Source organism: Nyctibius grandis, chromosome 7 (assembly GCF_013368605.1).
Source record: "Nyctibius grandis isolate bNycGra1 chromosome 7, bNycGra1.pri, whole genome shotgun sequence".
Classification (NCBI taxonomy): domain Eukaryota; kingdom Metazoa; phylum Chordata; class Aves; order Nyctibiiformes; family Nyctibiidae; genus Nyctibius; species Nyctibius grandis.
This window is the reverse complement of record NC_090664.1, coordinates 41,129,317-41,155,940: the sequence shown is the minus strand read 5'-3', so window position 1 is coordinate 41,155,940 and position 26,624 is coordinate 41,129,317. Positions and strand designations below refer to the sequence as shown.

The window sequence follows — 26,624 nt, the reverse complement described above, 5'->3', positions numbered from 1 at the left end:
TGCCCATCATTGTGTCATAGAGATAAGAGATCGGAATACTAACTGCCCAGTTTATCACGGCATAAATCAGTATTAAAACCCATACCAAAGCGATACATTTCGACCAGTGCCCACTGCTAAACCGCATGTAAACATTAAGAAGAAGCAAGCAATAACTCAGTGCCCACGGCAGGTAAGGCATCATTGCAATACTCAACTGTGAAAGAAACTCTATAAAAAGACGAGATAACACAGCATTCAAAAATGACATTATCATCTTCGCTATCTGTTTTAATTTCCAACCCCTCGTAAATCTCAAAGGAAGAAATCTGATACTCTCTCAGCTGAGCTCTCCGGATCTCCTCCCGCCAGAGCCGGGATTCGACTTATCAGAGCAACCTGTTGGAGCTTCTCTCGTGCCCCACGTTGGGCGCCAATAAATCTGTCACGGTTTAAAGCTGGGCCAGCTATTAAACCTATGGCAGATGCTCTCTGTTAACCCTCCCCCCGCAACCCGACGGGAAAGGGAAAGGGAAAAGGGAGAGAGACTTACGGGTTGGAAAGTTAAAACAGTTTTAATAAACCTATAATAATGAAAAAGAGTATAATAATAATGTTGGAATAATCAAATATATACAAATATATATACAAAACCAAGACCGAGCTCCCCCGATGTCGGCAATGTCACCACCGGCACTGCAGGGCAGGCTCCGGGAAGGCCCAGGCTGGGCCTAGCGACGGTCGAGAGCTGGATTCAGGGATGCACGGATCGGGATCGGGGGCAGCAGGAAAACAGTCGGAGTCCTCCTTGGACACCGGCCATAGCAGGAAGAGACTGAGACCCTCGTGATCCCCCCGCTTTATACCGAGAATGACGTGTATGGGATGGAATACCCTCGTTGGTCAATTTTGGGTCACCTGCCCTGTCTGCTCCCCCCTGCAGCTGCGACCCCCCTTCGGCTCTTCACTCATAAGCAGTGAGGAATTCAGCAGTGACCTTGGTTTCTCTAAGACTAAGTACAGCAAGAGCCTTACTGCACAACATCCCTACCGGTGCCTCAGCGATAACTACAAACTTCGAGCGTTATCAGTCCTGGAAGCAGACACTGTCTGCAAAACATGCAGTTAGTTTCAGAAAGTGCAGTTACTTAGAGGAGACTTAGCTGAAAGTAAAAATCACTGAAAGGAAAATCGGCCTGGTTTAGGCCAAACCAGGACACTATCCTATGGAGAAAGGCTGTGAGAGCTGGGGTTGTTTAGCCTGGAGAAGAGAAGGCTCTGGGGACACCTTTCTGTGGCATTTCAATATACAAAGGGGGCTTATAAGAAGAGAGAGACTTTTTACCAGGGCCTGTAGTGATAGGACAAGGGGTATTGGTTTTAAACTGAAAGAGGGTAGATTTAGATTAGATATTAGGAAGAAATTCTTTACCATGAGGGTGATGAGACACTGGAACAGGTTGCCCAGAGAAGCAGTGGGTGCCCCATCCCTGAAGTGTTCAAGGCCAGGTTGGATGGGGCTTTGAGCAGCCTGATCTAGTGGAAGTTGTCCCTGTGCATGACAGGGGGAGTGAAACTAGATGATCTTTAAACGTCCCCTCCAACCCAAACCATCCTATGATTTTTCCCTAAAAGTCCTTAAGTTTCCCTTCACTTTGGAGAAAGAAGTAAAGGGATACATAACACTTTCATTAAATCAACTCTGTGGTTAGCAAACACTTCCAAAGGAAGAATAAGAGATTCCCTAATAAAAAGCAAATATTTAACAGTTCACCTAGTATACTATTCTTCCTCTGTTTCATTCCTCTTGGATCTATATCCCAGTGATGTTAATGGTGAGGCTCTGGGAAAATGTTATTTGTGTATAATTTGGTGAGAAGATTTGGAAGTATCTCTTTTATACATATGAATTCACTCAGAAGTTTAACACTAAATTTAGCTTACAGTATAGGATTAAATAATATTAGCATGTCCTGTAGGACAAGATGAGTCTAAAATGCTGATTCCTGCTTGATCAAAGGCATTTATAACCTCTTCTGTGTAATACAAAGTACTGTTCTCACCCTAGACTAATCTGGAATTATTTGGTCTGAGCTGGAGAAACTTAACTGAAGAGGGTCTGTGTTTGAAGCAGTAGATAAGACCGTTACCTCTTAATGAAATTCAGGTATTTATATAAAGTCATAGGTATTGACTGCATGCATGCAAATTCTATTCTGTGCTTGACTTCAATGTTTGACTTCTTGTTTATTTGGGATTTCATAAAAGATGGTTAATTAATAAAGAAAAACGGTTGCTTTACTGTATGCTTTGCAACTGATACATTTTTAATATTTTTGCAGACAGAAGGAAAAAATAAAGTGTTATTTTTTGAGAAGAAACCTTTGAAATTCACAACGTCTAGAAGTCCTTCAAAAAGACACATGTATTTATACACATTAGATAAAATAAAAAAAAAGAATAATAAATTAAGAATATAATAGTACAGAAATGGTGATAATCCTATGCTGCTTTACATGTACACTCATCGTTTTGAAGTGCAAAAATGTCATTTTCATCAAGACTTTAAAACAGTTTGAAAAATGCAATGGGCATTGAAGATACAAATTTACCAAATGAAAATATATATGTATAAACCTACATATTTCCGGTTTAAAATATTGAAAAATGAAGGTAAAAGTATTGAAAGTAACAAGTCAAACAACTGACTGAAATTAATACAGGTAGTGCAATGGCAGAAGAACCTGGTGTGCCTTTTTCTGGGTTGAGGCAGAAGAGCACATCAGCATCACCAGGTGTTCTACCCTGTCTGCAATGACATGTTCTGAGATACCACAAAGGGTCCAGGTATCTTCAAAGTTACACAGTTCCTGAGTGAGAAGACTCCTATAGCCAGCTCCCATTTTCTGCACTTTCAATCACAGCATTTTTTTCCTCAACTATTCCATTTGCATTGCTTGTTTCTTCTAAAACTACTACTAAACTTGACAGAGTTGTGTGAGGATCAAGCAGTTTCAGAAGAGGTATGTCCACCTTTCTCTCTTGAAAGACACGGTTCTGAATTGTCATAGCTAACATAGAGTCTATGCCCAGTGATGAAAGTGGCGTATTCATGGTTAGTTCATCTGCACTCAATCCAGTGAGGTCACTCACCAGTGAGGTGATATAATCTTCAGACTTGATTAAGGCAGTGTCCTGAGCTTTTAGCTGAATTTCCTCAGAGGTTTCAAGCTTCTTCCTGAATTCTTCTGACGTAAGTGATTTGAAGCGAGTTTTCAGAGACACATTCCGAGGAAAAATGTAATTAAATAAAACTGGAAAATTTAATTTGACAACAGCTTGCTGCGGGTTATTTATAAGTAAGCTCTTCCTGAGATACTCATGAATTTCATGCACTTGCAGAATGTCTATGCCCTTGGATTCCAGAATGTTCTGAATATGGTTTTGATTGAGCAGTATGCCAAGGTTCAAAGCACCCCAGTTAATGGATTGGCCTGAAAGCCCACAGTTCCTCCTGTAGAGGCAGAAGACATCCAAGAAAGAGTTGGCAGCTGCATAGTTTGCCTGAGTGGAATTTCCCAGGAAGGAAGTAACAGAGGAGTAGCACACAAAGTAGTCAAGCTCCTGGCGTCTGGTAGCCCAATGAAGATTTAGGGTCCCTGCTACTTTTGGGCTCAGCACTTTCTGGAAGTCAGCCAAGTTCAGAACTTCAAGGCGACCGTCGTGTAAAACACCAGCACTTTGAAATACACCTTTGACTGGACTCCCTGCAAAGCTGTTTGCAATGGACTGGAAAGCTTTCTCAACATCCCTGGTCGAAGTGACATCACACTGCACAAACACTACTTTGCTGCCTTCGTGCTGCTGCTGCACAGCCTTCATCTCTTCTTGCTTCTCATTGCTTGGAATTTTCCTGGAGAGTATTGCAATACACCCTCCTCCATTTGCGGCTATGAATTTCACCGTTTCAAAGCCAAGTCCAGTGAGCCCCCCAACTACTACATAAACAGCATTCTGTTTAAACAGCTTCTTCTGGGATTCATACAACGGTATATCTGAAACCATGGTTGTGTCCTTCTGCCTTCTCAGTACAGCAAGGGGGACAGATTTGCAGGTAAAATAGGACACTGGAGAGTTCCTTCTTTCAAAGTTCTCAGTCTGCTGAAAAACAGAACCTGATAGATGTCTAAACCGTTTCATATCCATGGAACTTATCCATGCGTGCACAGTCTTTTGCAGTTCCTTTAGAGATGCTTTCTGGAAAATGCTGGTAAGTGTAAGGATATGAAAGCTGACATTTTCATGATCAATTCCACTGACGTTCTGGGTACATTCAGACTGTCGATTGCCACACACTATCACCACATCTTTAAGAAAGCACAGGTGGGCCAGATCCTCCCGAGACAGTCTGTCTACTGGAGGAAGAACAACCAGGGCATTGCATAGGTTTATATACTGGAACTTATCAGGAGTAGGCCTTGCAAGTACTGTTCTCCAACCCATCTCTTCTGCTGCCGCAGAAAGAACAAGGCACAAAACTGATGACGGCTCTGTAGAAATAATACCCAATGTTCTACCATGTTTCCCCTTGGGTAACCTCCGATTGAAGATTTCCCATGCAATGATGAAGTATGACACACAGGGCACATTCTGAAAGCATGGGAATTTCTTTACATTGAAACAAACAGTTCCTGGAATCCGAACTCTGGATGACGCAGCAGCTGGATAACATGAAACCACGTGATCTCCCACTTTAACTTTCTTCACATCAATGCCTGTTGCTGTTACTGTGCCACTGAAATCAAGAGCTAAAAGTCCATGTTTGTCTACTGCTTGTGAATTCCAATACAGTGTGTTCCCAAAGTTACGACTAGAAACACTAATGGGAACATAATCTTCTGAGTGGAGACATATTTTATCCACTTGAATTTCAACGCTCTGTTTTTCAAGCCGAGTAGCAGTGCTGGTGGACAATTCAGCAGACAAGTCTTTTGCTGTGTATGGATCAGACGTGTACAAAGTGAATGTTTCTGACTTCTGGAGGGATCTTATGGGTTGGCTGTAATCTGCATCTACAAAAGGCGTGCGTCTGATTTCAGCCACATAAGTTCTTCCTTGGCTGATGCAAACTTCTGGGTAGTCCCCACCTTTGTATTTGGCAAGAACATCTGCCAGCACTGAGATGTCCAGGGAACTGGAAGAGCTGAGGTCAATCATCTGAAATGTGATTTCTGGAACTTCAGCGACACAAGTTCTGGTCATGCCATGCAACGCAAACCCACAGTTAACATGGTCTACGTTTCTTTCTGTCGTTCTGTACGTGATAACTCTGACTGAACACCGGGACGTTTTCTCTCTTAATGCCACAATAACTTGGCGATAGGCTTCACAACACTTTGCCAATTGGTCTACCACTTTGCTTGGGAAACCTTCGTTTAACTTTTGAATTCCCCACAGGAACAGAATTTCATTGTAATCCTCAACCTCTGCTCTCATTTTATTCTGTGGGTGGCCTTCCAAGAGGGATTCCCAGTCTTCATATATAACATATCTCGAATCAGGATGCAAATATTTTTTGAGCTGCTCAGCTATCCCAAATTTGTCAGCAAACACTAACACTCTGGCCATAGCCCCCAGATGTCCAATCGTCTGGGAAGGAGAGACTTCTTTCCACTTGTTTTCAAACATGAACTCATTGTCTCTGGAAGATGCCTGCTTCATGAAAGTGATGGCAACACGCTTCAGTTCAGCCAAAACAGAGCCACGTTTGTCCATAAAGCATCCACAGACCTCTAGGCAGTTCCCAATGGATTTGCTTGTTCTCATATATATCATCATTTCTTCCTCCAGTGGCCGCAGCACCACCAGGCTGCCTATCCCTGAAGGAAAGCCTGCTCTGGACTGGAACGTCCTCGAGGTCATGACAGCGGTCATCTGCAGAAAGCAGTCGAGCAGCACGGGATGGATACAGTAGTTGTACATCTCTCTGACAGTCTCCTTGTTCACCTTTATGCTTGTTATAGCTTCCTTTAGCTCCTGACAGTAATGCACATCGCTGAGCTGCCTGAACATGGAACCATACTGAAAGCCAACCTGAGACAGTGCTTCATAAACCTCCTCTCTGCTGACCACTGACCTGCATCTTTGATAGATGTCTTGGAAGGAGATGGTGCTTTCTTCCACCACAGCTTCAGGCCCCTTTGTAACTTGGCCTGCAGCATAAACTGCGTTGGAGGAAGAGAGTATCTCAAAGGCTGTCACTGCATTTTGTGGACTCAGCTTGATACTCAAGACTTGGGAACTCTCTGTGAGAACACAGGGCGCAGAAAAAGTGATACTCATCTGGCAAGTACTCAGAGGCACTCTAGGTCTTGAGCTGCTCATCACCGAGGCCAGACCAAGCTCCGCATAAAAAGCGCCAGGGACTAAAGCCACACCGTTGTTCTTGTGCTCATATAAGTATGATGTCGTGTCCTGAGACAGCAGGCAGCCAAACTCTGTGTTCTCACTGTTTATGCCATAAATCAAAGGATGACTGGAGCTGACATCTCTTTGGTTTCCTTGTTGATGGATATCCAGATAGGTCATGAGTTTTTTGCGGTCAAATTGATACCGCGGAATGGCCGCTGGAATGCTTTGATACCCGTTATAAAAGTGCTGCCAGTTGGGGTTATATCCCAGTTCAAAGAGATTTCCTACCAGGGTGAAGAGTGTCTGATACTCTGCATCAGTTTGCAAAGCAGAGAACACCTTTGTGCTTTTTCCTAGAGTTTCCTTTATGTTTCGCTGCAATGCTTGGTGAGGACTTATTTCCACAAACACCACATTTTCCCTCTCTCTCGCTGCAGTTTTGATGGCTTGAGTGAAAGCAACAGGCTCACGAGTATGGCGCGCCCAGAATTTGCCCTGAGCAAAGTCATTTTCAGACGCAGCCACCCCAGTCAGTGTTGAAATCACTTCTATTTCCCCCTTCTGTTTTTCTAAAGGCTGTATGTTCTCTTCCAACTCCCCAAGTATCATATCCATGCTGGGGCTGTGGTACGCAGCTGGGACATTTAAAACATGAAGAAAGATGTTTCTCTGGCTGAAAGCTTGAGCTAAATCTCTCTGGACAGCATCCACAGAGTCTGGATTCCCAGACAAGGTGCAGGAAACTGGGCTGTTGGAAGCTGCAATGCACACCTTTCCTGAGTAGCGATGCAGATGTTCAGCAATCTCTTGAACAGGGATGTTTCCAACCACCAACATCCTGCCACTGGCAGTCTTTGCCTGCAGCCGGCTCCGGTGATAAATCACTTTGACTGCATCTGCCAGGGAAAGGTACCCAGCAAAATGCGCAGCAGCAACTTCCCCTACCGAGTGGCCAACGGCAGCGACTGGCTTAACGCCCCAGTATTTCAGAAGGGAAGCCAAGGCAACCTGCAGGGTAAAAAGCAAGGGCTGGGAAAGCTCTGGGTTCAACACATCCTTTGGGCTATGACCTCTTGCTGGCAAGAGGCTGATGGGAGCGTGTTTCTGAAAAAGCACTTCTATTTCCTTACACTTGTCTCTGAACACTGGCTCTGAGCTCAGCAGTACCTCACTGAACTCCTTCAGTGTTACGCCATTGCCACAGAACACAAACACCAGCTGTGGTTCCACCTTTGACATGGCAAGTTCAGTGCTGGCTGCCGACATAACCTCTTGCTGCAAGTGTTGCAGAGAATTTGTGACAAATGCTTTTCGGTACCTGTAGTTGGCATGGCTTCTTCTGCAGGCAGATGTATAGGCCAGGCTTGGGAGGGTTATGGAGATTCTTGTGCTCAGCTGGTCAGCTGTATCGGCCATTGTCATCTGGAGGGCCTTACTCGATGCTGCTGACAGCAGAACTAATTCAAGGGGCCTCTTAAAGGCAGGAAGAGACTCTAGCTGCTTAACCTGCCTGACTACGATGTGAGCATTGGTTCCTCCAAACCCAAAGCAGTTGACGCCAGCTACTCTTCCATACTCGCTGGATTCTTCCCAGGGCTCTAGAGTTGTGGGAACTGCAAAGTTTAATTTCTCTGTATCGACGCTGCTCATCTCCTTCGAGTAGTGCAAGGATGGAACAATCTTTCCATGATGCATCATCAGAAGCACTTTGATTAACCCTGCTGCTCCAGCAGCTGATTCAGTGTGGCCAATATTTCCTTTCACCGAACCAATTTTCAGAATGGAAACTTGTGAAGACCTGTTTTTAGAAATGACACTACCTAGGCTTTCAGCTTCAGTAGGATCTCCAGCGACAGTTCCTGTACCGTGTGCTTCAATGTACTGCACAACTGAGGGATCAACACGAGTTCCATAAATGCTGCGCAGTAACTTCTCTTGCTGTATTTGAGACGGTCTTGTGATTGGAGTTATGGACCTACCGTTCTGATTTACTTCACTGATGTTTATAACACCCCAGATTTTGCTGTAGTCTTCCGTTGCCTGTTTCATAAAAAGGTAAAATTATCTTTAATAATCTCCTGCTTTCTCTGTGTAAGGAAAAAACCCCAAATAACGAAACCAAGAACAGAGGTTCTTACTTAAATGTTTACTAACATTTAAATATATATACATATATATAAAAAATATATATAATACTAACTTTCCCATGCTAGGCAAAGTGCACAAATGCTTAATGCTTCATAAGTGCTTTATTAATCTTAAACTGGAATTGGAAAAGATTTTCTGGAAAAGTAATTATTAGAGCCGAGGATGCAAAATTCAGGTAAGCAACCAGTCTTACTTTAGGCTGCTTCACAAGCAATTTTACCTTTTTCAGTGGTTTGAGGAAAACAACACCACAGCCTTCTCCCCTCCCATAGCCATCTGCCTTTTTGGAGAAGGGTTTGCTTATTCCCTCTGGAGAGATCATTTTTGCTCTAGTGAGAGAGACAAAGGTGCGGGGATCTATGATGCAATTCACTCCACCACAGATGGCTGCCTCACAATCTCCTGGAGTAAAATAGAAACATACCCATGTTGAGATGTCCAGGATGATAGGCAGAAACAGTAGCAATCGTAATTTCTTTATCCAGCATCTCTTCAGTCCCTTACCTGATTTAATTGCTTGCAAGGCATAGTGCAGAGCAAAAAGAAAAGATGAACATGCAGTGTCAATGGCCAGTGATGGTCCAGTCAGATTAAATGTGAACGAGACCCTGTTAGCAGCAATGCTCACTGCTGTTCCTGTACCGTCATAGTGATTGATTTCATTCACTGCTCTGCTTGTTACGATTTCATAGTCTCGATTCATAAGACCTGTAAAAATATCAAATACATGTCACGTTAACCCAAGCAAACAAAAGGGATGTACAACCCTAAACCTGAGAGCGTGTTTTCGTTTTCTGTTTTCACAGAATCACAGAATGTTAGGGATTGGAAGGGACCTCGAAAGATCATCTAGTCCAATCCCCCTGCCGGAGCAGGATTACCTAGACCATATCACACAGGAAAGCGTCCAGGAGGGTTTTGAATGTCTCCAGAGAAGGAGACTCCACAACCTTTCTGGGCAGCCTGTTCCAGTGTTCAGTCACCCTCACTGTAAAGAAGTTTTTCCTCATATTTATGTGGAACCTCCTGTGTTCCAGCTTGCACCCATTGCCCCTTGTCCTGTCAAGGGATGTCACTGAGAAGAGCCTGGCTCCATCCTCATGACACTTGCCCTTCACATATTTATAAACATTAATGAGGTCACCCTTCAGTCTCCTCCAAGCTAAAGAGATCCAGCTCCCTCAGCCTCTCCTCATAAGGGAGATGTTCCACCCCCTTAATCATGTTTGTGGCTCTGCGCTGGACTCTCTCTAGCAATTCCCTGTCCTTCTTGAACTGAGGGGCCCAGAACTGGACACAATATTCCAGATGCGGCCTCACCAGGGCAGAGTAGAGGGGGAGGAGAACCTCTCTTGACCTGCTAACCACACCCCTGCTAATACACCCCAGGATGCCATTGGCCTTCTTGGCCACAAGGGCACACTGCTGGCTCATGGTCATCCTGTTGTCCACTAGGACCCCCAGGTCCCTTTCCCCTACGCTGGTCTCCAACAGGTCTGCCCCCAACTTGTACTGGTACATGGGGTTGTTCTTGCCCAGATGCAGGACTCTACACTTGCCCTTGTTATATTTCATTAAATTTCTCCCCGCCCAACTCTCCAGCCTGTCCAGGTCTCTCTGAATGGCTGCGCAGCCTTCAGACGCGTCAGCCACTCCTCCCAGTTTTGTGTCATCAGCAAACTTGCTGACAGTGCACTCTATTCCCTCATCCAAGTCATTAATGAATATATTGAATAGTACTGGTCCCAGTACCGACCCTTGAGGGACTCCGCTAGACACAGACCTCCAACTGGACTCTGTCCCATTGACCACCACTCTCTGGCTTCTTTCCTTCAGCCAGTTCACAATCCACCTCACTACCCGATCATCCAGACCACACTTCCTCAGTTTAGCTGCAAGGACGCTGTGGGAGACTGTGTCAAACGCTTTACTGAAATCTAGATAGACCACATCCACAGCTTTACCATCATCTATCCACCGGGTTACATCCTCATAAAAGGCTATCAAGTTGGTTAAGCATGACTTCCCCTTGGTGAAGCCATGTTGAGTGCCCCTAATGATCCCCCTATCCTTGATGTGTCTAGAGACAGCACCAAGGACAAGTTGTTCCATTACCTTTCCGGGGATGGAGGTGAGGCTGACCGGTCTATAGTTACCCGGGTCCTCCTTCTTGCCCTTTTTGAAGTGACATTCGCTTTCCTCCAGTCCTCAGGCACCTCTCCCGTTGCCCACGACTTAGCAAAGATGATGGAGAGTGGCCTAGCAATGACTTCCGCCAGCTCCCTCAGCACCCGCGGGTGCATCCCATCAGGGCCCATGGATTTATGGACGTCCAGGTTGCTTAATTGGTCTCTGACCCAGCCCTCATCTACCAAGACAGATTCCTCCTCTATCCTGACTTCTTCTGGGGCCTCAGGGGTCCGGGGCTCCTCAGGACAGCCTCCAGCAGTATAGACAGAGGCAAAGAAGGCATTCAGTAACTCCGCCTTCTTTTTATCCTCTGTCTCCAGGGCACCCACCTCATTCATCAGTGGGCCTACATTGCCTCTAGTGTTGGCTTTACCTGCAATGTATTTGAAGAAGCCCTTTCTGTTGTCTTTGACCTCTCTTGCAAGGTTTAATTCCAAGGAGGCCTTAGCTTTCCTAGTTGCCTCCCTACATCCTCTGACAACAGACTTATATTCCTCCCAAGTGGCCAGCCCCTCCTTCCATGATCTGTACACCCTCTTCTTCCACTTGAGTTTGCCCAGCAGTTCCCTGTTTAACCATGCAGGTCTCCTGGTACCCTTCCTTGACTTCCTACCTGTTGGGATGCTCTGATCTTGAGCTCGGAAGAAGCAGTCCTTGAATGCTAACCAACTATCTTGAGCCCCCTTACCTTCTAGTACCCTGTCCCATGGGATTTCCCCTAGCAATTGCTTGAAAAGGCCAAAGTTGGCCCTACTGAAGTCCAGGGTTGTGATTTTGCTAGCTATTCTGTTCCTGCCACATGAGATCCTGAACTCTACCATCTCATGGTCACTACAACCAAGGCTGCCCTCAACCTTCACCACTTCAACCAGACCCTCCTTGTTAGCAAGGATAAGATCCAGCAACGCTCCTCTCCTAGTTGGCTCATCCACCATTTGCATCAGAAAGTTATCATCAATGCACTGGAGGAACCTCCTGGACTGAGGATGGCTGGCTGAGTAGGCCTCCCAGCAAATATCAGGGTAGTTGAAATCCCCCACAACAACCAGACCCTGTTTTTGAGAGACTGCTCTCAGCTGCCTGTAGAAGGCCTCATCACCCTCCTCATCCTGATCCGGTGGCTTGTAATAGACATCCACAACAGTATCACCCCTGCCAGCCTGCCCCTTAATTCGCACCCACAAACTCTCAACTCGCTCCTGATCCGCCCCTGGACAGAACTCAATACATTCTAGCTGCCCACTCACATAAAGAGCAACTCCACCACCTCTCCTTAGTGGCCTGTCTTTCCTGAACAGGACATAGCCATCCATGACCACATTCCAGTCATGCGAGGTGTCCCACCAAGTCTCTGTAATTGCCACTAGATCATAGCCCCCCGACCGAACACGGATTTCCAACTCCTCCTGTTTATTCCCCATGCTGTGCGCATTGGTGTACAGGCATTTCAGGGAGCAAGCTGATAGTAAACTACATAGCATCAGTGCTCCTGTGGTGAAACTTTGCTTCAGCACAAGTCAAAGGCAAAACTCCCAGCAATTCCCCTGGACCCAACTTACACAAACATACCTAACACTTGAAATTTCTACCTGCACAGTAAATGACAGGCGTTTCCTGGTGGCTCAGCTCTCTGTATGATGCCGTTAAGCTCTGTGTAGCCTGTGTAGATCCCTGTATCTCAGTTTGAGAGTGGTTGTTTTGGTTTCACTATGGGCATACATATTAAGAAGTTACAATGAGGATAGCTGGGATATAAATGTACAGGACATTAGCTTCAGTTCCTCAGATGTTCCAAGTTAAAGGTCAGAGCATAGCTACATCCAATGCTTTTTATTTATCTTTTGTTTGTTCACTGTAATCCAGTAAGTAAGACAGAATAGGCCTGTGAGAGGAGTTGTGTCCTCTTTCTGAGAACATACATGCTGGAAATACAGCGGATCCCCAAGCCCACAGGCATGTATGGAAAATGCAGTTCGTCTATTCAGAACGCAAGGAATAGTCTCCTCTGTGAAAGAAGAGCATGGTCAGACTAAAAGTTAATCAGTTTGCCCCTATAGTTACATCAGCCTGACTATCCCAGAAAACTCCTCTTAAAAGAGACACAGATTACACCAGCAAAAACGTGCTGTTATTCTAGCTCCTTGACAATATAGACTAGACTAGACTAGTTCAGTTGAAAGGGACCTACAACGATCATCTTGTCCAACTGCCTGACCAATTCAGGGCTCACCAAAAGTTAAAGCGCGTTATTAAGGGCGTTGTCCAAATGGCTCTGACACGCTGACAGGCTGAGGGCACTGATCTCCTCTCTAGGGAGCCTGTTCCAGTATTTGACCACCCACTCTGTAAATAAATGCTTCTGAACGTGAAGTCTGAACCTCCCCTGATGCAGCTTTGAACCAATCCCATGTGTTCTGTAACAGGATACCAGGGAGAAGAGATCAGCACCTCCCTCTCCACCTCCCCTCCTCAGGAAGATTTAGAGGGCAGAGATCCCCCCCTCAGCCTCCTGTTCTCCAAACTACACAAATCCAGAGTCCTTAGCCTCTCCTCATAGGACATGCCTTCCAGCCCCTTCACCAGCTCTGTTGCTCTCCTCTGGATGCATTCAAGTACCTTAACATCCTTCTTAAATCGTGGGGCCCAGAACTGCACAGAATACTCAAGGCGAGGCTGCACCAATGCTAAATACAGCAGGATAATTACCTCTGATGACCAGCTGGTTATACTGTATTTAATGCACCAGCTCCCTTTCTGCAGGGCTGCTCTCCAGTCACTCCTCTCCCAATTTATACCTGTGTCCAGTGTTACTCTGTCCCACGTGCAGAATCTGGCATTTGTTCTTGTTAAATTTCATGCCATTGAGGATTGCGCAATACTCCAATCTATCCAGATCCCTCTGCAAGGCCTCTTGTCCCTTGAGTGAACAGCACCTCCCAATTTAGCATCATCAGCAAACTTACTAACGGTGCATTCAACTCCTGCATCCAGATCATTGATAAAAATAGTGAACAGAACTGGCCCTAGAATTGAGCCCTGAGGAACACTGCTGGTGACTGGTTACCAGCCAGATGTAGCCCCATTCACGACAACCCTTTGAGCCCTGACATTCAGACAGTTCCTCACCCAGTGCACCATGTACCTGGTCATCTCACAGTTGGACTTGTCCAGAAGGATGCGGTCAGGGACAGTATAAAAAGCCTTACTAAAATCCAGAAAAACTGCATCCACTGCCTTCCCTTCAGCCACTAGGCAGGTGACCTTATTGTAGAAGGATATCAGATTAAACAGAACTTTCCTGTTGTGAACCCATGTTGACTGTGGCTGTTGATTGCATTGTCCTTTAGATGTCTTTCAACAGCACCCAGTATAATCTTCTCCATAATCTTTTCCAGGTACTGAGGTAAGCAGCTGGACAAGTGCACCTTGGTAGCATACTAGTATCTACATGAGGATTTCTGCTGCATTAAAAGGATCTTAACCCCCACAACACCTTAACCAATGTTATACTGGAAAACAGTATGCTGGAAAAAAGTGTAGGCCTGGCTTGAGAGTATCATTCCTGGGAAGGGTTGGGTTTGGTAGACAGTTTAACTCTTTCCTGCTTCAACTTCAGTGCCTGAAGACACTAAGAGGAGCACCTAAAATAGATACGTGAATTATATAATGAACTTCTGGAATAGCCCAGTAATCCTTACCAAAAATCACCAGTAGTGTCATAGCAGAGTAGCATTAAATTCTCTAGTGCTAGATGCGTATGTAAAGTTTATGAAGGAAAGCTCCAGTCTTTGTGAGGTTCAAATGGACATTCTTCACCATGAAATTTTCATCTTACCAATAAAAACACCTGTTTTAGTGCCACTGACAGCTTCCACAGGGACTCCTGCATCCTCCAGGGCTTTGTATGTGCATTCTACCAGTAACTTCTGTTGCGGATCCATGCGTGAAGCTTCCAGATCATTAATCCCAAACAGGTGGTTGTCAAATGAGTTAAATCTAAAATACACAGACCAGAAAACAGTACAATATATAGACAATAGGCCTTTACTTCTAGACTCAAAGTACACGTTTTTTGCAATGTCATGAAAAGCAAAGCAGTAACTGGTGTTTAGGCCACAATTCCCATTTATGAAATCCAGAAGAAAATACATACAGGCCAAGCATGCTTTATGCCCACCAGAAAATAAGTATTTTTACTAATGATTCTTCATTTCACAGTTATGAGCCCAATCCCAGAAATCTTTATTCACATGGTTATCTCACTAGTACCAACAGGACTCCTCAGATTTGGTCCTACTCTGGCAGGGGGGTTGGACTCGATGATCTCCAGAGGTCCCTTCCAACCCCTAACATTCTATGATTCTATGATTCTATGATTCTATGATTCTGTGATTATGAAAATTTGCTGAATGAGACTTCCTCTGCTGTAATGTGGTCTCAGCCAACAAGTCCTAAATAAATATTGCCTTCTAAATTATTTTAAGGAAATATAGACCGATGTTTTACAATTTAAAACCAATAAGCAGAGGATCAGCTTGAATGCTTTCAATAGGTTCCCTTCTCTAATAATAAATTCAAAATGTTTTATGTGTGCATGTGTGTTTACCTTTAGAAAAATCTTCAAAGTAGGCCCACACTTACAAAAGACCAACCCCAGGCTTAATCTTCTATCCCAAGATTGGCTTTGTATGGCCTTCTACCATTTCTTGATTTCAGTGGAGAATTCAATACCTAACATGGGACTAATCGCTGAAGTAATTCTGGGTCCTCCAATTCAAACCTGCTAAATATTATTCTCAGGCAGCAATAAGATTTCTTCTGTGCATGTGAACTTCTCATTTTAATAAAGATCTACAGCCTGAGGATTTAAGGTGAACGTGGATTTAAAATAAAAGACGCTTATGTTGATCTTACCGTAATTTGCTATTCTTCGCATTAGTCATAGCCCCCATACAGCCGTACCCATATCTCTGGGATAATTTGACATGAGACATGAGGACACAAGTGAAGGGATGCATGCTGTAGTTTGCTCCTCCAGGCTTTCTCTTTACACTAGTATCTTTATCTGATACTTATAGATACATAATCCCTCAGTATTGTGGAGGAGTGACTCAGGATAAAGAAAATGTTTCTTTTTTGTCACCGGAACAATTTTGGGTTTTTTGATCATGGGTCGGTCTACACGACAGCAGGCCTGCTGGCGGCAGATGAGGTACACCTGTCTCAAAGGGGGAAAAGGATGTTTGCAGAGGAGTTAGCAGGACTCACTGAAAGACCTTTAAACTAGTATCACAGATCACAGAATCACAGAATGTTAGGGATTGGAAGGGACCTCGAAAGATCATCTAGTCCAATCTCCCTGCCGGAGCAGGATTACCTAGATCATATCACACAGGAAAGCGTCCAGGCGGGTTTTGAATGTCTCCAGAGAAGGAGACTCCACAACCTTTCTGGGCAGCCTGTTCCAGTATTCGGTCACCCTCACCGTAAAGAAGTTTTTCCTCATATTTATGTGGAACCTCCTGTGCTCCAGCTTGCACCCATTGCCCCTTGTCCTGTCAAGAGATGTCACCGAGAAGAGCCTGGCTCCATCCTCATGACACTTGCCCTTTACATATTTATAAACATTAATGAGGTCACCCCTCAGTCTCCTCTCCTCCAAGCTAAAGAGACCCAGCTCCCTCAGCCTCTCCTCATAAGGGAGATGTTCCACCCCCTTAATCATCTTTGTGGCTCTGCGCTGGACTCTCTCTAGCAATTCCCTGTCCTTCTTGAACTGAGGGGCCCAGAACTGGACACAATATTCCAGATGCAGCCTCACCAGGGCAGAGTAGAGGGGGAGGAGAACCTCTCGTGACCTGCTAACCACACCCCTGCTAATACACCCCAGGATGCCATTGGCCTTCTTGGCCTCAAGGGCACACTGCTGGCTCATGGTCATCCTGTTGTCCACTAGGACCCCCAGGTCCCTTTCCCCTACGCTGGTCTCCAACAAGTCTGCCCCCAACTTGTACTCATAGATGGGGTTGTTCTTGCCCAGATGCAGGACTCTACACTTGCCCTTATTATATTTCATTAAATTACTCCCCGCCCAACTCTCCAGCCTGTCCAGGTCTCTCTGAATGGCTGCGCAGCCTTCAGACGCGTCAGCCACTCCTCCCAGTTTTGTGTCATCAGCAAACTTGCTGACAGTGCACTCTATTCCCTCATCCAAGTCATTAATGAATATATTGAATAGTACTGGTCCCAGTACCGACCCTTGAGGGACTCCGCTAGACACAGACCTCCAACTGGACTCTGTCCCATTGACCACCACTCTCTGGCTTCTTTCCTTCAGCCAGTTTACAATCCACCTCACTACCCGATCATCCAGACCACACTTCCTCAGTTTAGCTGCGAGGATGCTGTGGGAGACCGTGTCAAATGCTTTACTGAAATCGAGATAGACCACATCCACTGCTTTACCATCATCTATCCACCGGGTTACATCCTCATAAAAGGCTATCGAGTTGGTTAAGCGTGACTTCCCCTTGGTGAAGCCATGCTGAGTGCCCCTAATGATCCCCCTATCCTTGATGTGTCTAGAGACAGCACCAAGGACAAGTTGTTCCATTACCTTTCCGGGGATGGAGGTGAGGCTGACCGGTCTATAGTTACCCGGGTCCTCCTTCTTGCCCTTTTTGAAGTGACATTCGCTTTCCTCCAGTCCTCAGGCACCTCTCCCGTTGCCCACGACTTAGCAAAGATGATGGAGAGTGGCCTAGCAATGACTTCCGCCAGCTCCCTCAGCACCCGCGGGTGCATCCCATCAGGGCCCATGGATTTATGGACATCCAGGTTGCTTAATTGGTCTCTGACCCAGCCCTCATCTACCAAGACAGATTCCTCCTCTATCCTGACTTCTTCTGGGGCCTCAGGGGTCCGGGGCTCCTCAGGACAGCCTCCAGCAGTATAGACAGAGGCAAAGAAGGCATTCAGTAACTCCGCCTTCTTTTTATCCTCTGTCTCCTGGGCACCCACCTCATTCATCAGTGGGCCTACATTGCCTCTAGTGTTGGCTTTACCTGCAATGTATTTGAAGAAGCCCTTTCTGTTGTCCTTGACCTCTCTTGCAAGGTTTAATTCCAAGGAGGCCTTAGCTTTCCTAGTTGCCTCCCTACATCCTCTGACAACAGACTTATATTCCTCCCAAGTGGCCAGCCCCTCCTTCCATGATCTGTACACCCTCTTCTTCCACTTGAGTTTGCCCAGCAGTTCCCTGTTTAACCATGCAGGTCTCCTGGTACCCTTCCTTGACTTCCTACCTGTTGGGATGCTCTGATCTTGAGCTCGGAAGAAGCAGTCCTTGAATGCTAACCAACTATCTTGAGCCCCCTTACCTTCTAGTACCCTGTCCCATGGGATTTCCCCTAGCAATTGCTTGAAAAGGCCAAAGTTGGCCCTCCTGAAGTCCAGGGTTGTGATTTTGCTAGCTATTCTGTTCCTGCTACATGAGATCCTGAACTCTACCATCTCATGGTCACTACAACCAAGGCTGCCCTCAACCTTCACCTCTTCAACCAGACCCTCCTTGTTAGCAAGGATAAGATCCAGCAGCGCTCCTCTCCTAGTTGGCTCATCCACCATTTGCATCAGAAAGTTATCATCAATGCACTGGAGGAACCTCCTGGACTGAGGATGGCTGGCTGAGTAGGCCTCCCAGCAAATATCAGGGTAGTTGAAATCCCCTACAACAACCAGACCCTGTTTTTGAGAGACTGCTCTCAGCTGCCTGTAGAAGGCCTCATCACCCTCCTCATCCTGATCCGGTGGCTTGTAATAGACATCCACAACAGTATCACCCCTGCCAGCCTGCCCCTTAATTCGCACCCACAAACTCTCAACTCGCTCCTGATCCGCCCCTGGACAGAACTCAATACATTCTAGCTGCCCACTCACATAAAGAGCAACTCCACCACCTCTCCTTAGTGGCCTGTCTTTCCTGAACAGGACATAGCCATCCATGACCACATTCCAGTCATGCGAGGTGTCCCACCAAGTCTCTGTAATTGCCACTAGATCATAGCCCCCCGACCGAACACGGATTTCCAACTCCTCCTGTTTATTCCCCATGCTGCGTGCATTGGTGTACAGGCATTTCAGGGAGCGAGCTGAGCACACCGATTTCACCCTAGGGGGATGGGAGGCCTCCTGGTCTACCTCAACACTAGAGCGTTGACCCAGTGGTGCAAGCCCAGCTACTACCCCATCCCCCTTCGAATCTAGTTTAAAGCTCTCCGAATGAGCCCTGCTAATTCCTGTCCCAGAACCCTTTCGCCACTAGTATTGAAGGGGGAAGAGGGTGGCACACCAGTGTTTGTGGGACGGTGTGCTAGTGGGGTCCTTCGGTCTGCTGTCTCAGTGGAGGCCATGCAGAGGGCGGGGGATGGAGAGCCATGCAGCAGCAGAGATGCAAGGGTTATTGATGGGTTAGAAACTGCAGAAGTGCCCAAGAATGGTCATGTAGGAATTAGGGCTTCTCCCCCCACAAAGGTGGTGGGATCAATAGCTCAACTGAAGTGCACCTACACCAATGCACGCAGAACGGGCAAGACACAGGAGGAGCTGGAAGCCCTTGCGCGGCAGGAAAACTATGATATAGTCGCCATCATGGAAACATGGTGAGATGACTCATGCAACTGGAGTGCTGAGATGGATGGCTATAAGCTCTTCAGAAGGGATAGGTAAGGTAGGAGAGGCAGTGGGGTGGCTCAGTATGTTAGGGAGTGTTTTGACTGTCTAGAGCTTGAGGATGGTGATGATAAGGTTGAGTGTTTATGGGTAAGAATCAGGGGGAAGGCCAACAAGACAGATATCATGGTGGGAGTCTGCTATAGACCTCCCAACCAGGAGGAAGAGGCAGATGAAATATTCTATAAGCAGCTGGGAGAAGTCTCATGATCGCTAGCCCTTGTTCTCGTGGCGGACTTCAACTTACCAGATATCTGCTGGAAATACAGTACAGCAGAGAGGAAACAGTCTAGGAGGTTCCTGGAGTGTGTGGGAGAGAACTTCCTGACACAGCTGGTGACTGAGCCAACTAGGGAAGGTGCCCCACTGGACTTGTTGTTTGCGAACAGAGAAGAACTTGTGAGTGATGTGACTGTTAGAGGCCATCTTGGGCACAGCGATCACGAAATGGTAGAGTTTTTGATTCTTGAAGAAGTAAGGAAGGGGGTCAGCAGAACTGCTACCTTGGACTTCCGGAGGGCAGACTTTGGCCTGTTTAGGAGCCTGGTTGACAGAGTCCCTTGGGAGGCGGTCCTGAAGGGCAAAGGGGCCCAGGAAGGCTGGACACTCTTCAGGAAAGAAATCTTAAAGGCACAGGAGCAGGCCATCCCCATGTGCCAAAAAACAAGCCAGTGGGGAAGAAGACCAGCGTGGCTGAATAGAGAGCTTTGGCTGGAACTCATGAATAAAAAGGAGAGTTTACGACCTTTGGAAGAAGGAGCAGGACACTCAGGAGGACTACAAGGATGTTGTGAGTCTACCCCGGGAAAAAATTAGAAGGGCCAAAGCCCAGCTAGAACTTAATCTGGCCACTGCCATAAAAGGCAATTAAAAATGCTTCTATAAATACATTAGCAACAAGAGGAGGGCCAAGGAGAATCTCCATCCTGTATTGGATGGGGGGGGAAACATAGTAACAAAGGATGAGGAAAAGGCTGAGGTGCTTAATGACTTCTTTGCCTCAGTCTTTAGTAGTAAGACCAGTTGTTCTCTGGGTACCCAGCCTCCTGAGCTGGAAGACAGGGATGGGGAGCAGAATGAAGCCCCCATAATCCACGGAGAAATGGTCAGCGACCTGCTATGCCAGTTAGACGCACACAGGTCTATGGGGCCGGATGGGATCCACCCAAGAGTACTGAGAGAGCTGGTGGAAGTGCTCACCAAGCCACTTTCCATCATTTATCAGCAGTCCTGGCTAACCGATGAGGTCTCATTTGATTGGAAGTTAGCAAATGTGACACCCATCTACAAGAAGGGCCGGAAAGAGGACCCGGGAAATTACAGGCCTGTCAGTCTGACCTTGGTGCTGCAGAAAGTTATGGAGCAGACCATCTTGAGTGCCATCATGCAGCATGTACAGGACAACCAGGTGATCAGGCCCAGTCAGCATCGGTTTATGAAAGGCAGGTCCTGCTTGACTAACCTGATCTCCTTCTATGACAAGATGACTCACTTACTGGATGCGGGAAAGGCTGTGGATGTTGTCTACCTAGATTTCAGTAAAGCCTTTGACACCACTCCCCAGAGCAATCTCCTGGAGAAACTGGCTGCTCATGGCTTGGATGAGTGTATGCTTTGCTGAGTAAAAAACTGATAGGATGGCCGAGCCCAAAGGGTTGTGGTGAACGGAGTTAAACCCAGTTGGTGGCAGGTCACAAGTGGTGTTCCCCAGGGCTCAGTATTGAGGCCAGTTCTCTCTGATATCTTTATCAATGATCTGGATGAGGGTATCGAGGGCACCCTCAGTAAGTTTGCAGACAACACCAACTTGGGAGGGAGTGTTGATCTGCTTGAGGGTAGGAAGGTTCTGCAGAGGGATCTAGACAGGCTGAATCGATAGGCCAAGGCCAATTGTATGAGATTCAACAAGGTCAAGTGTCAGATCCAGCACTTGGGGCACAATAACCCCATGCAACACTACAGGCTTGGGTAAGTGTGGCTGAAGGGCTGCCTGGTAGAAAAGGACCTGGGGGTGCTGGCTGACAGCCGGCTGAATATGAGCCAGCAGTGTGCCCAGGTGGCCAAGAAGGCCAACAGCATCCTGGCTTGTATCAGAAATAGTGTGGCCAGCAGGACAAGGGAAGTGAGCATCCCCCTGTACTCAGCTCTGGTGAGGCCACACCTCGAATACTGTGTTCACTTTTGGGCCCCTTACTACAAGAAAGACACTGAGGTGCTAGAGTGAGTCCAACAAAGAATAACAAAGCTGGTGAAGGGTCTACAGCACAAGTCTTATGAGGAGTATGAGGAGCAGCTGAAGGAACTGGGGTTGTTTAGTCTTGAGAAAAGGAGGCTGAGGGTAGACGTTATTGCTCTCTACAGCTACCTGAAAGGAGGTTGTGGCGAGGTGGGTGCCAGATTCTTTTCCCCAGCAAGAAGTAATATGACAAGTGGAAATGGCCTCAAAATGTGCCAGGGGAGGTTTAGATTAGATATCAGGAAAAATTTCTTCACCGAAAGGGTTATCAATTATTGGAACAGGCTGCCCAGGGAAGTGGTGGAGTCACCATCCCTGGAGGTATTTAAAAGACATGTAGATGTGGTGCTCAGATCCATGGTTTAGTGGTGGACTTGGTAGTGCTAGGTTAAAGATTGGACTTGATGATCTTAAAGGTCCTTTCCAACCAAAACCATTCTATGATCCTATGATTCTATAAATTGTCACACCAGCATGTGAATTATAGAGCTACTTGTCCCCACAAGCACAGGATTAGGTCCTGAGGTCCAGCAAAGCTGGCTAACCTGCAGGCTGAAACTGGAGCAGACTTACCAGGCAGTTCTTACACCTCAGAGTCCACAGTCTGCCACCTTCCTCCACAGTCCGTAGGTGGACAGTACAAATTATTTGGCAGTCCGGAGCCCACCTCGCATCCAGTCCATACCCCCGCATGCATAATGCATGTGTACTTCTGTGTACCCAAAATGCAGACACCCCGTCACATGACAGGTGACATCTCCACTCATGGTGGGCATGTACATACATGTTCAATTATGTAATCAAAGGTCATATGTGTTCCCAGCCATGTACGTATGTGCGTAACACGGCCTGCAACTGAATTTGCTCATCCATGTCACGTACCAGGAATTCCTGCACTTTGACAACTGCATGCTCATCACTTGAGATAAAAGAAAGCCGGTTCCTAGGTCCCATTTATAAGCTCTTCCTGTGCCTTGCACCCCCTGAAAGGCTGGACACATAAGTCTAAGTGCAAAAAGAGTCAGTGGCACCACATAGTAACAGACTCACTCTTTGAGAAGAGCAGCTCGTGTTGTACATATTTTTCCTGGCTTGTTATCATCTGGATCATACCACTCCTTGGCATTAAATCTCTCGGGGGGGATTTCTACGGTGCAGTTTTTGCCTTCCTCCAGGACTTTCCAGAAATTGTCAATTCCGTCACCTGTTGCACAAAGATTTTAAAGTACATTAAATTATGTGCTCCCCCTCCCTTGCAGACTCAGAAATGCACACTCAGTTACAAGGAACTCCCACGTATAAACGCAGGTTGCTCAAGCAGAATCACCAGAGAAAGAAATGGTCATTCTTTGGTGAGAGGAAAATGGAAAGGCATGACTGATCCCTTCACTGCTTGCCTAAAGGCAAAGGAACCCCACAAAGTCCTTCTGCTGTCCCCATTTCCCTAGCAGGTCACTGCATCTACTATATCCATGCATCATGTCCTCACTGACCACATGAGTATGGTGAGGTCTTTCTGTATCTGTACAGCACCACTCCTCAGGCAGCTCCACTGGCAGCAAAAGGACACGAAGAGCTCTTCAAAGAGCTCTGGACACGAGCTCTTTGAAGACACACTGAGCTTACAAATACCAGGAAAATGCCAGAGGCATTATCCTTTGTGCCTAACACTAGAAGGGCATCCAAATCAAACATAAAACGATGTGTTTATTCAACGCTGACAGAGCCCAATACCTCACTACTGGATTGTGAGGGACCCTGTCCTTACTGGTTGAGATCCAGAGCTCCAGCTTCAGGCACTGAGCATATATCTAGACCCTCAGCCCTCAAACCAACTCACATGGCATCCACACAGTGGCCCACATTTCTCCTCCTCCCAGCTTCCACTTCCCCCTCACCTGTACTCGCTCTGGAAACAGCCCTGTGCAGGTGCTGCCCTGTGGCATGTCCAAGCACTGACCGGGAGAGCTCTAACTGACGTGGGCCAGCGCTGGGCTGGGCACTGTGCTAGCAGTCAGTAACAGTGATCGCAGGACAGCATTCCCACCTAAGCCCTCCCGTGGTTAGTCCATCGTCATAGACACAGCCTCCTGACACTAGCCAGACACGGGTACTTTAACAGCTCCCATCACTCCGGTTCCTTTGAGGCAAGTTCAGAAGCGCACTTCTGAGCATGCACAGTGCAGGATCAGGACACGTGTTCACTTACTGCATGGACAGGGAAGTAAGAACAATGTTTCTGAAGAGAGTCCCTTTACTGGCATGTCTGGACCAACAAATGGCTTGCACCAAATTTGTATTTAATGCTGGGGCAAGAGACTGCTGCTAAGTATTTACTAGCCCTTTACTGGATTCAGGACCATTCCTGTTTGCTCACAGTTAGCTGTGGGCCACATAGTTATCGCTGTACCACATATACCTGTCGAATCTCGGACAAAATGAAGCCAGGAACTGAAATGCAGTGAGGGCAAGAAAGAAGACAAGGGAAGGAAGAGACTAGCACGGTCACCTTTAGGGCTGAACGCCGACTTGCAAGGACAGAACTGTATTCCACTCCTTGGATTATTATACTGTAATAAAGCAGGAAGCTTTCTTTTAGTAAGACCCAATCTATTTACACTACAGGCAGAGCTGGTGATATTGACAGGCCCTCGATCTGTCCTGTCCCTATGGATGTGTTTTCCTGCAACAATGCACAATCATCCAGCCAGTGCACGTGCAGAAAGCTCACATCATCCCAGACCCATCCAGTTCATTTGTATGAGTTTCATGTGTGCAGCTCAATGCCCTGCCCACAGCCGGCACTGCAGGTCTGCCTGTCGGTGGACAGATTTGAACCAGTTAGTTTCCACCCAGTGTGACCTGTTACAAAGATCCTACAAGCAGCAAAGCAACGAATTCTACAGAAGTAAGGGAGGAACATGTTGTTTTCCTCCACCTCCACAGTAATGAGTGACTGTGTTTTCAATGTTCACTCAGCAGCCTGCTTTGCTTTTACCCCAAACTTACCTCCAGGAAAGTTGCATCCTATTCCCACGATAGCAACTTCATCTTCAGTTTCGATCTCCATCTCCTGGGCTGCACAATACAGGTGTAAGTGTCAGCCAGCTCAAACAATTACACATTTATCATTAAATAAATATTAGGTTAAAAGGTGAACACCCAACAAACACACATACTTGTTCAAAGATTCATTAATCTTCAACGATCTGTTACTGGTTGTGATGAGAAATTACACTGCCCACAGACCTGCACAGTATTTTTATTGTTGTCTCTACTTTTAGAGGAAAATGCCTGCCTAATTCCCCTAACTCCCTCAGTCACAAACACTTCCTCTTTACTGTTAACCTCTGCTATTCCTGCCACCAGCTGATCTGCTCTTGACCCCCTCCCTGGATCAGTCCTGCTTCACTTCTTGCCTACAGAAGTGAATGTGCATTGACTAAGGCACACTTTCAGCTCTGTCATCTCTATCCTACTCACAAAGCAGACCTCCCAAACAGGCTCTGCAATTCACCAGCTAAAATCAAACCACGTAAACAGGCAACAGATAATCAAGCAGCTGAAGGAACAAAAGAGGCGTCTTCCACACCCTGGGAAAGCGCCTGGAAAGAAAAACCTTATTCAGAGCTCTGCTTTGCTGAGCAGACCACACTCAGAGCCACCAACAGGCACAAGATCTCTGTCCTCCTGAGAATGCAGAGTCTCCAGCTAGCCCCGCTACAGCCTTTCAGCTCACTTGTAGCTTCACAGGGAAAGCTTTCTGTTGTGAAGCAACTCAAAATAAAATGTTAATTTTTTCAACAAAATAGATGGCAAAAAGAACTTTGTTTGGGATGAAATTAAATACCTCAGTATAGAATTTAAAGCTGTTTTTTTTTCCTTAATTCTAGAAAGGGAACTTGTGAGACACAAATCAGTTCAATTCAATTAATTAGAACTCACTAGGATGCCCACCTTGAACCCTTCACTCCTCCTGGACTTGCTTCAACCCACAAAAAGCAGAAGATTCAGGTCAAAAGGGATTTTTGGGGATTCTTGGCAGCGGTGATAGATTCTCATCTCAGTGATACCACCATATGTCCCAAAGAGCCCTTCTCAGTTACTGGCTGATGGCAGTGAAGCAGAGATGAGGCTGTTTTACAGCCCCACACATCATTCATAGCTACCATTTCTTGGAGGTTTGCTTTGAAAGTGAAATGCAAAAAGGACTGCTCAGATTCACACTTCAAAAAAATTTACTTCTCAGTTCCATTACCTAAGACAAAGGAAGTTAAAAGGCCACCTAGCAAAAATAAGGAGACCAGAATGTGGCTTTCTAAGAGTAAACTCTATTTTACCAATAATACAAATTCTAAAAAGCTATAAAAATTGTTTTCTTTTACTTCTTTCAAAATTGTCTATGATTTCTATGTTTTTTCTATTTCATATTTTAATTTCATTGCTAACCTAAAGCTGCAAAGCCCAATAGAGATACTCTTATCACAAAGGTACTTTTAAGCATTGTCCCCAAGATAGCACTTAAATAGCATATAATAGAAAAATAAGGACCTTCTGATTTTAACTTAACCTATGTCATTGGCATCTATAGAGTTATCCAGTGAGCTATGTAACTCTTACCTTATGTTGTCCCAGTAGGGTGTACTAATAGTCTGAGTCTGTGGAAGCTGTTTATATAGGATTCTGTGAGGTTTCGTTTTCAAACAGACATGCTAAAATGTGGTGAATACGTTAACGCCTTTCAAAGGGAAAAAAAGCAAATGAGTCATGTGATTCCTCAGTGGCCCTGACTGAAGTTCAAAACGACTTCCCTGAAGTAGTAAATTCTTTATGAAATCAGGTTTTACACCAGGAAAATCTCTGTCTTATCTAACTTCTTACAGTTATAAAACCAATAAATTGGAGCTATCCTTGCCATGAAATAGCCCAT

General features: G+C 46.0%; 1 protein-coding gene across 1 annotated transcript; it reads right to left on the bottom strand.

Annotated features, from left to right (window-relative positions):
* Positions 1-2,865: 2,865 nt before the first annotated feature.
* On the bottom strand, positions 2,866-24,773 carry LOC137666001 (phthioceranic/hydroxyphthioceranic acid synthase-like). Its single transcript, XM_068405536.1, has 6 exons — positions 24,704-24,773; positions 22,745-22,898; positions 14,564-14,724; positions 9,043-9,246; positions 8,759-8,940; positions 2,866-8,430 (listed from the first exon to the last, which is right to left on the bottom strand). Exons 1-6 carry the CDS (start codon positions 24,762-24,764, stop codon positions 2,866-2,868), a joined length of 6,327 nt encoding a protein of 2,108 aa, XP_068261637.1. The 5' UTR covers positions 24,765-24,773.
* Positions 24,774-26,624: the final 1,851 nt, after the last annotated feature.

Bases quoted from the DNA above. Each gene is read 5' to 3' on its own strand.
- LOC137666001 (XM_068405536.1), bottom strand. From the start codon at position 24,764: ATGGAGATCGAAACTGAAGATGAAGTTGCTATCGTGGGAATAGGATGC. The intron at 14,725-22,744 runs GTGAGTCTGTTA...TGTGTATTTTAG, and splicing joins CGAGCTGCTCTTCTCAAAGA to ATTTAACTCATTTGACAACC. The intron at 8,941-9,042 runs GTAAGGGACTGA...ATTTTACTCCAG, and splicing joins CTTGCAAGCAATTAAATCAG to GAGATTGTGAGGCAGCCATC.